The 16912-nt window shown below is 49.8% G+C and overlaps 1 protein-coding gene across 1 annotated transcript in view; it reads left to right on the top strand.

Moving 5' to 3' along the window:
• Nucleotides 1–7892, top strand: part of LOC107122404 (H-2 class I histocompatibility antigen, Q9 alpha chain-like) — a 29498-nt gene extending 21606 nt beyond the window's left edge. The window contains 7 exon segments of the mRNA XM_015425500.1: nt 1579–1746; nt 1749–1859; nt 2273–2371; nt 3250–3285; nt 5834–5866; nt 6142–6170; nt 7017–7892. Coding sequence (XP_015280986.1) covers nt 1579–1746; nt 1749–1859; nt 2273–2371; nt 3250–3285; nt 5834–5866; nt 6142–6170; nt 7017–7037 — 497 coding nt within the window. The 3' untranslated portion in view covers nt 7038–7892.
• The last annotated feature ends 9020 nt before the right edge of the window (nt 7893–16912 follow it).

Raw genomic sequence — 16912 nt, 5'->3', positions numbered from 1 at the left:
TTCTCCCATGCTCCACCTCTGGTATAAAAGTCCTAACTAAACTTTAAAATAACAAAAACTTCTCTCCCCAGTCTGAGCAAGCTCTGCACACAGGGCAAAAATACCCAGATGATGACATTTGACTCCAGTTCATACATCCCACCGCTGCCACCATGTCATGATCCTGTCTTTCCCCCAGACCAATCCAGGACTGTGAAAGGAAAGGATCATGGACTGAGACAAAGTATTTTACACAAAAACCCAAGAGAGGTAGTCTCTCTATGGATTTACAGACACGTGCCACCAGAACCTTCCACTATGATCCCCTTCCAGTCCAAGAGGAGGCTCAGACTCTTGACTGGCTTTTGGGACTTATCACAAGAATATTCTTAGCAAGGTAGCAACAGTTGGCAAAGCAGTTCAAGCACAGGATTTAAGGCTTGGAGTCAAAGGTACATCCATCAGACACAGTATTAAAACAGAATAAAGTTTATTAGCAGAAACTTGTAATCAGACCATAGGAGATTAGAAAAATAAGAAAGGCTATGCAAGTTTGTTGCCTAACTATACAATAGGGTATATTTACCAACAAGAAGAAGGGTCAATAGTCCAAGGCGGTCCATTTTAACAAAGTCCACTTAAGTTTCATCTTTGTGCCAGTATGCAGCCATGTGTTGAGCTGCAACCCAGGATCCTTTGTCTGCCAGCCACATGGCAGAAACAAAGCATGTCAGAATAAGTCCACAGACAGTAGATAGCAAGAACAGATTAGCAAGCAGAAAATCTGAGCTCGTGTCTTTGGGTTCAGACTAATAAGGGCCAATTTCAGGATTCAAATGACCCGGGCCAGGAGCCAATGAACACGATCTGAAATTGTCCAAGTGTCTTGAGTGGTCAGTAGTATTGAAGCCACACCTGCAGAATGTGATCCCAAGCTCTAACCACTCCCTCTAACCACTCCTCCATGTGGTACGTGACTCCTGGCAGCTAGGCTCCAGTAGGTCTGCCAGAAGTGTGAAACATGTGTGTTTATATGACAGGGCAATTGAGCAAATGGTCAGGCATAGGAAGCTAGAACACCAGGGGGTGAGGCAATTACATTCCAAGAGGGGAAACATGGAACCTTATAGCATCAACAGAGATACAGAAGGTTAAAAGAATTACACAAGGGATACATGAAAGCTATAGGAATCAATATTTCTAAATATTTCTATACAGCTAGCGATTTGGCTACTGCATAAATTAGTTTGCTCTGGAGCCATCCTTCCTGAGCTAAGACAAAAATGTGTGAGCTGGAGGCTAAAAAACTGTGAGCTAGCTCACACTAACTCAGCTTAGAGGGAACACTGATTGTGGGAAAGATATTCACCCTTGCAGGAGCTCAGTTGCCCGGTCTCAGAACCACCATTTAATTTCCAAGTCTAGACTGGAGAATCCCCTTCGGTGGGATTTTACATCTCTTGAAGAGGCTACAACTTTGGTACATTAACTCGGGGGTGGGACTGGGTGACCGCATGGGGTACCTTGAAGGCCAGTCTCCAATCTCTCATCTCTGGAGAGGCAGCGCGTTAACCCAAGATGGCATTGCCCTTCCCACAGAGGCCCCAATGACGAGGGTGTCGCGCAAGAAGCGCTACGATGGAGAGGAGACCCTCTTCTGCCAGCTCTACGGCTTCTATCCCAAGGAGATCGAGGTCACCTGGACGAAGGACGAGGAGGACCGGAAGCCGGAGACCATGTCGGGGGGGGGCGTCCCCAACTCGGACGGGACCACACCTGGCTCAGCATCGATGTTGACCCCAAGGAGAAGGACCGCTACCGGTGCCGGGTGGGACACGACAGCCTCCCGGAGCCCCTGGACTTGGCCTGGGAGGAGCCGGGTGAGAGACTGCGGGAGTGAGAGAGGGGGGTCCCCTTGGGGGTGGGGGTGGGGGGCTGGCAGAGTGTGGGAGGCAAACGTTTGCTCAGGAAGGAAGGAGGTACTCCCGGAAAAGACGCCCTCCAGCTTAGCAGGCTTGCTCGGGGGGGGGGTCCTGACCAGATGCTGGCGCCCTTGTGATAAATGGGCAGGGGGCAGAGTGTCCAGGTGGGCTGTGGCAGAGGGATGGGGGGGCAGGAACTCGGTGTGTGTGTGTGTGGGGGGGGTGTCATCGCACGCAGGGTGTCCTCAGTGCAATTCCCGCCACCCCCAGCGACCCGAGACGCTTTGGCTGGGAGATCCCACCCTGAGGCCTTGGAGAGCTCCTGCCAGGCTGAATATCGATGACTTTTTGTCCCTTCCCTTCATCCTCAGCACCCAACTTGGACCTCATTCCGGGCATTGTTAGTGGGGTTCTTCTGGCTGTTGCCGTCCTGGCTCTTGCCATCCCGGGGGTGGTCTTTGCCTTCCGCAGTAAGTAAACAGGGAATGCCTTGGCTGAGCAGGGTCCATGTATGTGTGTGTGAGGTTCTTGTGGCGGATCCCCCCTGAGGGTCACGGGGGTGGCACAGGGCCCCTGGCAGAGGCAGACGTTGCTCCTGTATCCGATGGTGCCCACAACCCCTCCCCACAACCCCTCCCCACATGATTGGCATTTTGAACAGGGACTGGCCAGTCCTTATTTGTTAGTTTATTTTAAAGTACTCCCAGCTGGCCTGTCTCTCTCAAGGGGGGTTACCTCCCCCCCCCAGGCGGTTTCTCCAAAATGTCGTCCTCAACAAATCAGACAGGACATTAAACCGGCACTGAAATCTCCCATCCGACATGTCAGAAGGGGGGCAGGTCGCAGGCCTCCAGGGCCTCAGGTGGAGGGGAGGGGACGGAGGGGCCAAAAATCTGGTCTCCCCCCAGCCCTGCCTGGGACCCTCTCCTCTAGTCCACCCCCATGCGCTAGAGGCAGGGGGGCGCTCTGCACAAGAGAGTGAAACAGCCCTCTCCTGGCCAACCCACAGAATCCACATTCCAGGGTGGCGGAAAGCAAGTGGGAGTCTTCTTGTCTCCTGGCCGCATTTTCACCCAGGACTTCATCCCACCGGGAATTAACTGAGCTCCACTGACGTCCATGGGGGTGCCTCTTGCGTAGATGCATCTCTCATTTGGACAAGCAGTTTCTCTTCAGTGCCACAGTCCTAGGAACCTCGGCTAGTCCGCTCCCCTCCCTTCTCCCTGGGCGTCTCGACACAGGGTCAGGTCTCTTTCCTGGTGTGTGTGTGGGGGGGGTGTCTAGTTGTGACTTGGGGGGACCTCTGGGTGTCCCTTCCAGCTCTGACTTCCTGCTTCTCTCTCTGCAGGAAAACGGGAAGAGAAGGGCTACGAAGCAGCACCAAGTGAGTTTGTGTCTCTTCCTCTCCGGGGTGTTCCTTCAACATAGGAAATGGGGGCGGGGAGGGAGGGGGCGTCCATTGAAGGATCAGCTGACAGACCCACAGTGTCCCCCCCCCCACTGAAGTGGCCTCGGAAAGGGAGGGGGGGAGTCTTAGTCCATCTCCAGCCGGGTGGCTTCTCGGTCACAGACATACCGAGTTCAAGCAGAGCCTCCGGAGAGCCGATCTCAAGGCCAAGTTGCATGAGAAACAGAGGAGTAAAAGCATTTGAGTTTTCTCTGTCCTGCCTCTCCACAAAGTGCTCCAAACAGCTGATAATCAAATCAAACAGCAAAAAAACGCTATCAGTTTTTCAAAGTCCTCAGGAGTAGAAAGCAAAAGCTAGACTCTTCAGCATCGTCAGAGGGTTTTTAAGCTGAGCCAAGAGGCAGGGTGGAACTGTCTTAATAAACACATCAGTTTAATTTCAACGATGGTGAATTGTGTGACCTGGAAGATCCAGTCCCAGAGAGGCAGAACGGAGACTCTGACCAGGACCTTCCAAATGGGCAGTGATTGGGCCGCAGGTGGTCTCCTCTCCATGGCCTGACCAGGGCCGACCCTGCTTAGCTTCCATGATTCTACAAGATCAGGCCAGACTAAGCCATCCAGTTCAGGGCAGTCTGTAATGGTGGTGGGAAGCGTTAAGTTGCAGCTGATTTATGGTAAACAGGGGTGATTTGCCGTTGCCTCAGCTTTCTTGGCGGTCTCCCCTCCAAGTACTAACCAGGCCTGGCCCTGCTTATCTTCTGAGGGCTGATCAGATCGGGCCAGCCTGGGCCATTCAGATCACGGCAGAGGCTACTAGTAAAGGTAAAGGCTTCCCTTGCTCAAAAGCTAGTTGAATCCGCCTCTAGGGGGTGGCACTCATCTCCATTTCCAAGCCAAAGAGCCACCAAGGAAGTCCAGGGTAGCTATGGGGAGGCAGGCAATGACAAGCCAGCTCTGTTGCCTCTTTCTTTGAAAACCCTACGGGGGGGGGGCATTAATCAAATGCATCTTGACAGCACTTTGTACATGTGCAGAGTAGCATCTATCCAGCATGTCATGGGGCTCAGTCTCTTTCCCGGCGGGTTCTGGATTCCTCTGCATGGGCGGCTGAGAGACACCCCCATTCTGAAAAAGTACATCCCCCAAACAAGCAAAATATATTCAATAGAGGGAAAAGGTCCGTTGTGGAAATAAATACAACGATCTCTAGAAAGAAGCTCTGGGCAGGTGCCCCGGCCTTGGACACTCAATGTCAATTTGCTGTGGTGACCTCAGCAGGGTATAATGACACTGAGTCCACCATTTTCTCCAGAGGAACTGATCTCTGCTACCTAAAGAACAGTTGTAATGTTGAGTGATCTCCAGTCCTCACCTGGAGATTGGCAACGATGGTTCCCCAGAAGGGAATGGTTGGTTTGGAGGCTGGAGTCTATGGCTTTGTACCTGTGGCTTTTGTCCCATGAAACCTCACCCTCTCCAGGCTCCATCCCTCACATCTCCAGAAATTTCTCACCCCGAGTTGGAAACCTTATCTCCTTCCCAGCCAATCGTCAACCTACCTTTATTTCCCCCTCACTCTTCAGCTTTCCACCCCCCACACACCTGCATCCTCTCCCATGCTCTGAAGCCCTGACTGCTACGTCACATTGGCTGTCATACGGGGGCCACTTCAGCAGCATATAAGGATACAGAGCCCACCATTTTCTCCAGGTGAACTGATCTCTGCCATCTGGAAAGCAGTTGTAATTCTGAGTGATCTCCAGTCCTCACCTGGAGATTGGACAGATTTTACCTCAGAACAGAAAACTGTTTAGAATGTTTGAGGCAAAAGCCAATCAAGTTGCATATGCAAACGACCTCTGTGTTCCGAGGCAAAGGCCAGTGAGGCTGCGTATGCACATAACCTCTGTGTTCAACCCCCAGACCAATGCTCCTTCTAAACTGTGGAGTCTTGTGAGCAAAGATTCTATTTGGTGAGCGACTGGCATGAAAGTTGTGAGCGAGCGATTTGGCTACTACATAAATTAGTTTGCTCTGGAGCCCTCCTTCCTGAGCAAAGGCTTAAAAAAACTGCGCTCACACTAACTCATCTTAGAGGGAACACTGCCCCGGATGTGACTCTCTGTGTGAATGTGGCCATATTCCAGCTAGAGCCCCCAAATCCACACTCAAAAAATGCCCGGTGTGTGGATACCACTTTCCCTCCGTCTGCCACCGCTCACTCCTTGTCTAGTGAACTGCAGGCTTTGGTTCTGACACCGTTCCCGAAATGGAGACCGTTATCCCCTGCCTCTGGGGGGAATGGAGAAGTAGAAAACCTTCCGGGCTTCCATTTATCTTCACATGATGCTCGATTTGTGTGTTTTGTGTCATGTTAACTTGTGGGGAAGGAGGGTTTTTTTGGGGGGGACTGAATAGGGGTATAAGGGGGGGGGCTGTGGTGGTTCGGAGACCCCTCCGACCCACAAGCCCCCTCAGTGAACCTGACTCCCGCTCTCTCCCTCTCTCTTTCCTCCAAAAGATGGCTACCTGAGGCCTGACAGCTTCTCCTCTGGTGAGTATGTGGGAAAGAAGGAGGGGGCGGCCACTCTGTCAGGAGGCTGGTATTGGCCTCTGAGGGGAATGGATTCCGTTTGTCTCCACGTAATGGATGATTTGCATGTTTTCTGTCACATGAACCGATGGGGAAGGAGGGTATGTGCCGGGGGGGGGGGCGATGGGAGTGCCAAAGGGGCCTCTTTTGGGGGGCCAGTGGAGACCCTCCCTCACAAGCCCCCCCCTCGTGAACCTGACTCCCTGCCCTTCTCTCTCTCTCTCTCCTTCATTCAGGATGCAGCAAATCGAGTTCTTCTCTGATGGTGAGTGTGTGGGATTTGGGACCCCCGTCACAAAGAGGGAGGGGGCACGCTGTCAGGAGGGGCTGTGGCTGTTGGAACCCCCTCCCCGTAAGCCCCCCCCCCAGTGAGCCTGACACCTTCTCCCTCCTATTCAGGCTGTAGCGACCGGGAGTCTGAGAGCACCAAGTAAATATGTAGGAGTGGGGATGAACATCTTGCAGGTGGAGGGTGCCCTTTGTCAACAGGTGCTGGGGGGGGGGGCTGAGCACATGTTTTGCAGGGCTTCCACTTTCCCCTGGGTCCAGATCTCTCAGGCTTTCCAGAACTCAGCCCAGGCAATGCCCCTGCAGGTTTTCTGCCCTCCCTTGAAGGATGCAGCTTGGCTCACTTGCTTGAGTTGTCATATGGAGGCAGCTGTTCTGTTGGGCTCCCAAACAGCCTGGAGGGGGGGGGGGGGAATAAAAGTCCTGTCCCTTTAAAAGAGGCTTAAGGAGACGTTATTTACCAGGAGCTGTTTTGTCTATCTCCGAGCCCTGAAAATCGTCAGGGGTCCCTTTCCACACACGTTGAATCAACGCTCCCTGTAAGCTGTGGAGTCCTGTGAGCAAAAATTCTACTTTGTGAGCTACCAGCATTAAAGTTGTGAGTAGGCAGGTGATTTGGCTACTGCATAAATTAGTTTGCTCTGGACTGGAGCCATCCCTTCCTGAGCTAAGACAAAACATGTGTGAGCCAGAGGGTAAAAAATTGTGAGCTGGCTCACACTAACTCAGCTTAGAGGGAACACTGCTAGCAAGCCCCGCTCTCTCCCTGCAAGACATTTTGCATGTCATCTTACTTCGAGCTTTATATGTTTTGTTTCTACAGAGCACTTGTGTGAAGAGATAACAAGGAAACTCACTGGATTACCTCTGCCATACTTCTCTCCATAGGCCGCCGGTAGCTACTTTCCATTAAAGGCATAAAACAACCAATAGAGTACATATCTCAGTACCTCACCTAGTTTAGGCCTCTGTATTACACTGTCTGACCCTGCCTCTGTCCCAGCAATCTGTCTTGCCCTAGTGAAGTGATGAAAGGTTTGTGGTGAAGTGTTTTACTGATGGGATTGGGAAACTTTTCCTTTTGATTTTGCTGACGCTTTTTGTATTGATCAGAAATGGGGAAACATTTGTGATGATTGATAAAGGGTGTTATCCATGCACAATTTGGGCTGCGTGTTATTGACATTTGTTTAAAGCTCACCTCTTTTTTTGGGGTTAAAAGCTTTTATTTTTCTCGGAAGTAATAACATGTTCAGAATATTTTCCATTTAATCAAAAACCCTTGAAACTCCCCACCCCTTCTCCCTCCAGTGGCTTCCCGCAATGCATCCCCCTTTTTTCTCTTTTACATCAGTATATCATAAGACAACACATTTGACTTAATATTGTTCTAAAAGTCAATCCATTCTTCAAAAAAATCTTGGTCTTCTTTGTTATTCAGTTTTTTCGTGATTTTGTCCATTTCTGCCATGAACAGAACTTTGCGTATCCATTCGTCTATTTCCGGTATTCTTTCTTGTTTCCAACATTGTGCATACACCATTCTTGCAGTTGTTATTAGGTACCAAAACATAGTCTTTTTTGTTACATTTAGTTCTTCCATTTTGAGTCCTAAGAGTAGAATCTCGGGAGCTTTCTTAAAAGAACATTTCAGTATCTTTTGCATTTTGCTGTGTATTTTTGTCCAAAAATCCACAGCTTTTTGACATGTCCACCACATATGGTAAAATGAGCCTTCATGTTTTTTACATTTCCAACATTTACTAGACATATTTTGGTTCATACTGGCTATTTTCTTAGGCGTCATATACCACCTGTACATCATTTTATAACAATTCTCTTTAACATTTATACAGGTCGATAACTTAATAGAATTTTTCCATAGATATTCCCACGAGTCTATTGTCACTTCTTTATTCATATTAACTGCCCATTTTATCATTTGTTCTTTTACCGTCTCTTCTTCTGTATACCATTTTAACAAAACTTTATACATGTTAGAAATTTGGGCTGTGTGTTATTGACATTTATTTAAAGCTCACCTCTTAACGGGGCTGATGTGAGCATAAGAGAAGCCACATTGGATCAGGCTATTGGCCCATCCAGTTGAACAGTCTGTGTCACACAGTGGCCAAGATCCAGACACCAGACATACTCAAGAATTGATAGGTGCTGGACATCTAAGACTTTACTCACAAATCCGAGGTCCATTGAAATCCAGCCAGAAACAATTGCTGACCATAATCCATTCCTGGCTTCGTGGCACAGAGAAATGCCTATAAGAAGAAGATGGAGAATGAACGACAATCTCTTGCTGCAGAAAGACATTGCAAAAAGTTGTGAACAGGACACAGAAGAATTTTTTTAAACTAAATATCACAGATGATCTCCCTATGGCAATTATATGGGAAAGCAAGTAAAGCGTATGTGAGAGGGAAATTAATTGTTTTTGCATCGAAGAAAAAGAGGCAACGATTGGAACAAATCAAGAAAATAGCTGACAGCATTCAGATCTGAGAAGGCCAGCATAAAAAATCCTTGAGAAATTGATTAAGAGGAGAGTCTGCGCGGAAGTTCAGGAGGAAGCAGGGATGAGGTTCAGAGGAGTCATGTCAATGGCTCCATAGCAGCGACCAACCTTTAAAAAAAAATCTTTATTTCGTGTGGATGTAAGTAGCACATTGCCCTCAAGAGGGTTGTTTTCTTTTTTCTTTTCACGTATCTTCATACAAAGCTATACTTTGAAGTAAGACTGTGACGACCCCTTATTTGGGGAGGTCTGGTTTCCCTTTAAAAATGTTCTTTATGTTATTCTCTACTGGGTAATCCGGCTGCCACCAGGAAATTTATAAGGCTTTCCAAACCTTTATGCTTTACTATTTCAATCACAGGGTAGGTGGATCGAGGGTTTAAGCTTTTGAGGAACTATGTGGTCTGAGGAAGGATTCTTTACTGAGCTGGTGTACTTGAATGAAATAGGATTTATTTAAAGAAAGCATAAATACGAGGGTGAAACACTGTAAACAATACTGGGAATGTTTTGAACAATTGCTTGGTGTCTCTCACAAGCTTCTCCTTTACTGACAGGGAGGTTTCAAGCAACTTTGTATCATAAACTCAAGGTCACGAAAGTTAACTTTCTCTCCTTCAGACTTCAGAATGAAGTTAACTTATCAACTGTCTTATTCAACTCTAAGACATAGAACTTAACAACCCACACAGGGAAGCTTCTTCTCTTTCATACATAGCTTAACTCCACTTCCAACTGTCTGTTTCAACTGTCCAAACTCTAACAGTCACTCCTGATAGACATTCAAGTCATCCCCACAGCATCTATTCCAAAACCCCTCCCCCTCTCTTTTACTCACCAATCATATCACTTGCTTGAGTCCAGCACTCTAGATTATCATCACAGCCATGCAAACCAAACTTTTAAAGACACACACACACATAAACAAGGAATCGTTACAAAGACCATCCCCCTTCTTTAATTGCCCCATAAAGTGTTGGGAGAGCGGCTATGGACAGATTGTGGCTATGAATGAATGAGAATTTTCAGAGAGGCGGGGGCAAGAAGAAAGGGAGTTGTAGGACGAGAACAAGACAAGTGAAAAAGACTTAATCGTTGAAAAACAGATTACCACGGAGGTGAAACTCTAGGAAAAATAGGTGAAGGTGTGGTAGCCTGTTTGGGTGAGAGACTTAAAATGGCGGTGGCAGGAGAAGAGGAAGAATTTGACCTGGATATGCAAGTAGGAGAGCTTGCTTAAGAGCAATTTAAAAGTTTTTTGGCAGCTACAATCAAAGAAGCAGTGACAACAGCATGCAAAAATCTGTTTAAAGAGTCTCGGGACTTACAAATGGACTTGGCAAATGTAGACGAGGAGGACTTGGAACAAGACTCTCTAACATCGGTTGAGCATCAAGACTTTGGCCAGGAGAGGGAGCTACCAAATAAGCAATCTCCAATCACACAAAATTTGGGCCAGGAGATGGAGACCCATAGAGACTATCATGTAATAATAGAAGCAAAAAAAGGATCTACCTTAACTGTCCCTCCCCCCCAGTCCTGTGTGGGCTCACGTGTGGGTTTGCATTGTCTTTTGTGGATTTAAATTGTATGCCACTTTGGAGGAGTTTTTTTTTTTTTTTAAGCAGACTAAAGCACCTGTGTACGTACTGACTGCTACAAGCACGTGGGGCTGCCCTTGAAGACGGAGTGGAAGCTTCACTTGGCACAGACTGAAGGTCAGATGGGGGCAGGCGGGGCTCAGTAATACAAACACCCCCACCACCCAGCTTTTCCCCTTCTGCTGTGTTTGTGAGCCCTGCTGAAGGTGCTGGTTTTGGCCTTCCGGGCTCCCCAGTACCTGAGCAACTTTCTTTGCTCTTTTCAGCCTTCCCACATGTTGGGATCAACAGGCAGGCCTTTTTGTGTGTGTGTGGGGGGGGGACCTGCTCAACCTGAGATTTGGTCGGGAGGCACTTTGAGATGGCAGGCTTGGCTGCTACCCCCAGCCTGAGCCGAGTGTGTCTGTCTACTCTAGAAGATCTCCAAGGTTCCTTCCAACTCTAACCCTCTAGGAGTGTACAACGTTCCAGAGAACGTTGAAGACATTTACTCATATTGCTAATATCATTGCTTCAGCGGAGGTTTCATGTCGTTTTACAGAATTTTAATCACTTGTTTATTGCAGAGGATGTTTCATGTCATTTTAAAAATTTTAATCACTTGTTTATTGCATTTTGTGGTGCATTCTTTTTTTAAAGTTAGCCGCTTTTTGCTTCTGTGAGGCAGCAGGGCAGCATATGAATGAATAAAATGAATATTTTGCAATGTGTTTCTTTGTCATTTGTTCTCCCCCCCCCAATGCCTGGTAAATCAGCTGTTTTGCTCTCTTGCCAACCCACCCCTCAGCAACCATTTGTACCTGTATTATTTGCGACACGTTCACCGTCCCCAGAATTGGCTTTGCCCCGGAAGTGATTTTGCTGCCGTTCCTCCATGTGCCGTGGGGCTCTTCTCTCTCCCAGCTCACGTATGTTCTGCGTTGGGCTCTGAACAAGACGGATGTCATTTCTATCTGGGTAGGAGGCCTGTCTCACGGAGTCTCACCTGCCCGGTTTTTTGCACGTTAGGAAATGCCTTGTTTCAAATCGTGCTCTCAAATAGTCAACCCCCACACCAGGGGTCATTTAGTAGAAAAAGAGGTGCAGGAACTCATTAGCACACCTTATTTGCATATGCCGCACCCCCTGACATCACTGGAAGTGTATCAGAAGGCAACGCCCACTTCTCAGGCTCCACTGGACTGTTTTGGATTGCTAGCTGTTGGGGGGGGGGCGTGCAGATCTGTCCTCGATGAGGAGGGAGGGCTTGTACCTGAATAAAACTTGGTCTTAAAGGTGCCACTGGACTGTTTTGAGCCGGGGGCTCTGCAGCTTACCTGGCTGCTTCTTGCTCTGACTGAGGGCTGCTGGGAGCAGGGGGCGGGGCTTGTTGCATGTGCCCGCCCCCTGGGCTCTTTACTGCTGGAGCTCCGCTCCTGTGCGCTCCTGCAGGAAATGGCCCCTGCCCCCCCACACACACACAAACACCAAACCATGTGCCTCGTGGTCTTTTAGGGAAATAGAGGCTGTGCGGTGAAGAGGAGATAGTCAGGGGTGACTTCGCAGTCAGTACAGAGTTGCCCCGAGGTATCTGATTGTGGTTTTGAGCTGCACTTTTCCCTCCCACCGTGGCGAATGTGGATTAAAAGAATGCTGAGAATAGGTGGCTCTAGTCCTATCTGGGGTGGGCAATCTCCGGAGGTTATGCCGGAGAACAGTTACCTCTAGCAACAACCCCACCTGACTGCCAGTGGAACAAATAACCCCCTGGATTCTCCCAGGCATGAAAGACTCCCAGCATAAATCCAGAGACCGAATATCAGATCGAGGGCATGAGTAGGAAGCAGCAATGTGGAAAACAGAGCCACTGTTCCTGGAGGAATCCTGGCCTATAATCCGGGCCTTGTCCTGGGAGAGGGGGACAAGGAGCTCAACAAAATCCGAATCCCCTCTGGACTATGGGGGTTCCCGTTTCACTCCAGATACCCGGAAGTGGCAAGTCCTGAATAGCATAAATGGGATCTCCCGTCTCTCTGTATATCATATCATTTTTACTGTATTGTTCTCTAATTCTGGTCACCCCATTTTGTTTTTCATGGCTGCCATCTACCTTGAGTTTAAGCAAGCAAGAAAGACCATAAACAAAACATCTGTAAACTATAAATACACGTTGATGAGGTCAGAACTGGCAGAGACTGGCCAAGAGAGAGATCTTGGAGTCGTAGTAGATAGGAGATAACTCACTGAAAATGTCGAGAGAGTGTGTGACTGCAATATAAAAGGCCAACGCTATGCTGGGGATTATTAGGAAGGGAACTGAAAACAAATCAGCCAGTATCATAACGCCCCTGTATAAATTAATGGTGCAACCTAATTTGGAGCACTGTGTGCAGTTCTGGTCACCACACCTCAGAAAGGATATTATAGCATTGGAAAAAAGTGCAGGAAAGGGCAACTCGAATGATAAAAGGGTTGGAACACTTTCCCTATGAGGAAAGGTTAAAGCACTTGGGGCTCTTTTGCTTAGAGAAACGACGGCTGAGGGGTGACATGATCGAGATTTACAAGATTATGCATGGGATAGAGCAGGTCAAGAAAGAGGTACTTTTCTCCCTTTCTCACAATACAAGAACTTGTGAGCACTCCATGAAACTGCTGAGCGGTCGGGTTAGAACGGATAAAAGGAAGTACTTCTTCACCCAAAGAGTGATTAACACATGGAATTCACTGCCACAGGAGGTGGCAGGGGCTACAAGCATGGAAGGCTTCAAAAGGGAATTAGATAAGCATCTGGAGTAGAGATCCATCAGTGGCTATTAGCTACAAGGTATAGATAGGAACTCTCGGTCTGGGGCAAGTGATGCTCTGTATTTTTGGTGCTGGGGGGTCAACAGTGGGAAGGCTTCTAGTGTCCTGACCCCACTGCTGGACCTCCTGATGGCACCTAGTATTTTTGGCCACCGTGTGACACGGAGTGCTGGAGTGGAGGGGCCGTTGGCCTGATCCAAGTGAGGCTTCTCTTATGTTCTTATCTCAGGGAGGGTACACAGGTAGACAGGTGATCGCACACAATTCCCTATCTATTCCTCTTGTGTATAATTTCGCTTCAGTCCAATGTGTGTGTGCAAGCAGCTGCTGGTTACACACATTCTCTTGTCAAGAAGCATCCACTAAAATATTTTATCCACTAAAATATTATTTCCCTGCAGGCAGGGAAGGGCTTGTTTTAGATCTGCAGCACGCTCTGGTGTCCAAAGTCTGCAAAGAAGACTTCTTCCTACTCTCCTGATTTCCCAGAAATGGCGGGTTCCCGGCACTCATTAACAAGCAAGAAAATCTGCTTTGGGGAATGTAAAGTACTCGGTTCGATACATCACGACTCGGTCAACGACAGAAGGAACATGCGTTTATTCAGTACTTCACACTACAAAAGACAAACGGCCATGTGGCCAACTATATACATATCCAAGGGAACACCCCTAGATCCCATTGGGGGGTTTGAATTCCCCGCCATGGTTTCTATTGGTTCCCCTGGTGGACCTTAGGAGCCTAGCCTCTATTGTTCTTCAGGAATCAAGCTCTGCTCGCCTGGCTACTGCCTAGTGGTGGTTCCCAGGACACAACACCCCTCCCCACATAGTCCGTCCCCACCTGGGTAATGTCTTTTAAATACGCAGGGGCTCGGCGCTCTCTCAGGGAGCGGCAAGGGTTTGGCACCGGCACCAGCTCCAGGGCACTGGTGGCCGGGGTGGTGCCTTCCATGGATTCGGTGGGCTGCAGTACCGGCTGCGGAGGCGCTGACCCTGTTGCCCCTTGAGTGGGGTCCAGCAGTTTGGTGTTGCGGGTGCTGGGAAACTCTAGTTCAGCCTCTGCCTCTGGCGGGCTCGCCACCTCTACTGCTGGTCTGGGGAGTCCTCCTTCCTGGTGCCGTCTCAGCTGGTCGATGTGTTTGTTTTGTACTCAACCGTCTTCTGTGGAAACCTCATAAGAGACCGGCCCGGTGACTCCCACTACCCGACCGGCTATCCATTCAGACCCAGTGCCGTAGTTCCTCAGGTAGACTGGGTCCCCTGGAAAGAATCCACTTGGAGCGTCCATTACCTCGACCATCTTCCTCGTGTCCGGCACGCGGTCGGGGTGCAGTCGATCCAGCAACGTCCTCTGCCAGCCGGAACTCCCAATCTCCGTTAGTGATCCGGCGGAGGGCCTCCTTCACGGTCCGGACCATCCTTTTGGCCTGTCTGTTGGTCGCAGGATGGAAGGCGGCCGACCTGATGTGCCGTATCAGGTAGCCCTGCATGAACATCTGGAATTCGGCCGATGTGAAAGCTGCTCTGTTGTCGGAGACTAGGGTGTCGGGTAGGCCATGTGTGGCGAAGATGCAGTGGAGGGCGTGTATCACTGCTTTCGAAGAAGTGGTGGCCACGGGACTTATCTCCAACCACTTGGAGTATGAGTCCACCGTGACCAGGAACAAAAGCCCTTGGAAAGGCCCCGCAAAGTCTATGTGTAGGCGGGACCAGGGTTTCCGGGTGAACTCCCAGGCCAGGGTGGGGGTGCGGGGTGGATTAGCCCTGACTTCCTGGAAAGCCTGGCATCCCCGGATCCACCCCTCAATCTCCGTGTCTATTCCCGGCCATCACACATAACACCGGGCGAGTGCCTTCATCTGCACTACTCCCGGGTGAGCTTCATGTAGGGCGTGCAGCACCCCGGACTGTAGGGCCCTCAAGACCATGACTCTGTCCCCCCCATAGTAGGCAGCCCTTGAGAGCCGACAGCTCGTTCTTCCGTGTCACGAAAGACGCATACTCCGGTCCCGGAGAGGCCGCAGGCCACCCCTTTACCACCCAGCCCAGAATTCGGGAAAGTATGGTGTCCCGGGCGGAATGGGCTGCCACGTCTCTGGCCTGTAGTGGTTGGGCCGGGAGGCTGTCCAATACCAAGACCTCTGGAGCTGGGGCCGGATCTGGGTCCACGGCCGGAAGGGGCAGCCTTCTCAGGGGGTCTGCATGGCCCTTCGCCTTGCCCGGGCAGTAGTCCAGGCAATACTGGTAGCCGGACAGGATCAACGTCCATTGTAGCACATGGGGCGAAAGGACTTCGGGCGTCTGCTTGTTGGCTGCGAAGAGGCCGAATAGAGGCTTGTGATCAGTCACAATCATGAAGGGGCGGCTGTACACATAGTTATGGAACTTTTTAACCCCCACAACTATCGCCAGACCCTCGTGGTCAATTTGCATGTTGTTGCGCTTGGCGGCTGAGAGGGTCTTAGAATAATAAGCCACGGGCACTTCACGGCCATCGGGGAGGATGTGCCCCAGCACCGCTCCCACCCCATAGGGGGAGGCGTCACAGGCTAGGACGACCGGCAGGGACTCATCAAAGTGTGCTAGCACTGCATTGGAAATGAGAAGCGCCTTCACCCCCCGGAATGCCGGTGCCTCTCTGGGACCCCAAGACCAAGGGGTGGACTTGTCTAAAAGGTGGTGGAGAGGCTCCACCATGGCCGCCGTGTGCGGCAGGAAGGTGTGATAAAAATTTATTAGTCCCAGGAAAGCCTGTAGCTCCGCCTTGCATCTGGGTGCCGGGGCCTCGACGATAGCCTTGACCTTATCCTTAGCTGGGTGCAGGCCCGCCTCATTGACCCGGTACCCCAAGAAGTCCACTTCCGACACCCCGAGAAGGCATTTTCCCTGCTTTACCTTCAGTCCCGCAGAATCGAAGCAGAGGAGGACGGCACGGAGTCGAGATGTGAAATCCTCGGGCGTGGCCGCCACAATGAAGACATCATCAAAAAAAGGTGTCACACCTGGGATCCCTTTTAACAAGGAATCCATCATTTGTTGAAAAATGCCCAGGGCCACACTCACCCCAAATTGTAACCTCTTAACCTTGAACGCCCCCCGGTGTGTCACAATGGTTTGCGCGAGGGCTGTCGCCTCGCCTACGGGCAGCTGCTGGTAGGCTTGGGCGAGATCCAGCTTCCCGAAAATCTTAGCGCCCGCAAGTGAGGCCAAGACGTTGCTCATGACAGGCACTGGGTATGAGTGGTTGGCCAGCGCCTGGTTGAGGGTGCACTTATAATCCGCGCAGATGCGGATTTCCCCATTGGTCTTGATGAGGGTCACTATCGGGGTTTCCCAGGGCGCGTGCGATATGGGTTCCAGTCAGGGGTCTTTTCATAGAAAAAGCATTTTTTTCTCATTAGCATAACTCATTAGCATAACTTATTTGCATATGCCACATCCCCTGACATCACTGGAAGTGTGTCAGAAGGCAACACCCACTGCTCAGGCTCCACCCCAAAAATCTCCCAAGTATTTCCCAACTCAGAGCTGGCGAGCCGGCTTTACACTTTTTGACTAAAGACACTTTAGGTTTCCTTTGCTCTTGCAGGGAAGCTACCCTACAACCATGAAAATACAGATCACTCTAGGAAAACCTCCAGTTAGTAACCGGATTCGTCTACTACCAAAGCATCTGAAAGTCCTATGGAACCACAGCTTTTATTAGGACAAATTCCCCCCCCCCCAAAAAAATATTCAGTTTCCTAATTTTCACTGGGGCAGCTTTTGCTGCCAGAGCTTCCTTTGCCAGATGGGCAAA

The sequence above is a fragment of the Gekko japonicus genome, unplaced genomic scaffold (genome assembly GCF_001447785.1).
Source record: "Gekko japonicus isolate JY-2015 unplaced genomic scaffold, Gekko_japonicus_V1.1 scaffold4694, whole genome shotgun sequence".
NCBI lineage: Eukaryota > Metazoa > Chordata > Lepidosauria > Squamata > Gekkonidae > Gekko > Gekko japonicus.
This window is presented reverse-complemented; position numbering and strand designations above follow the sequence as displayed.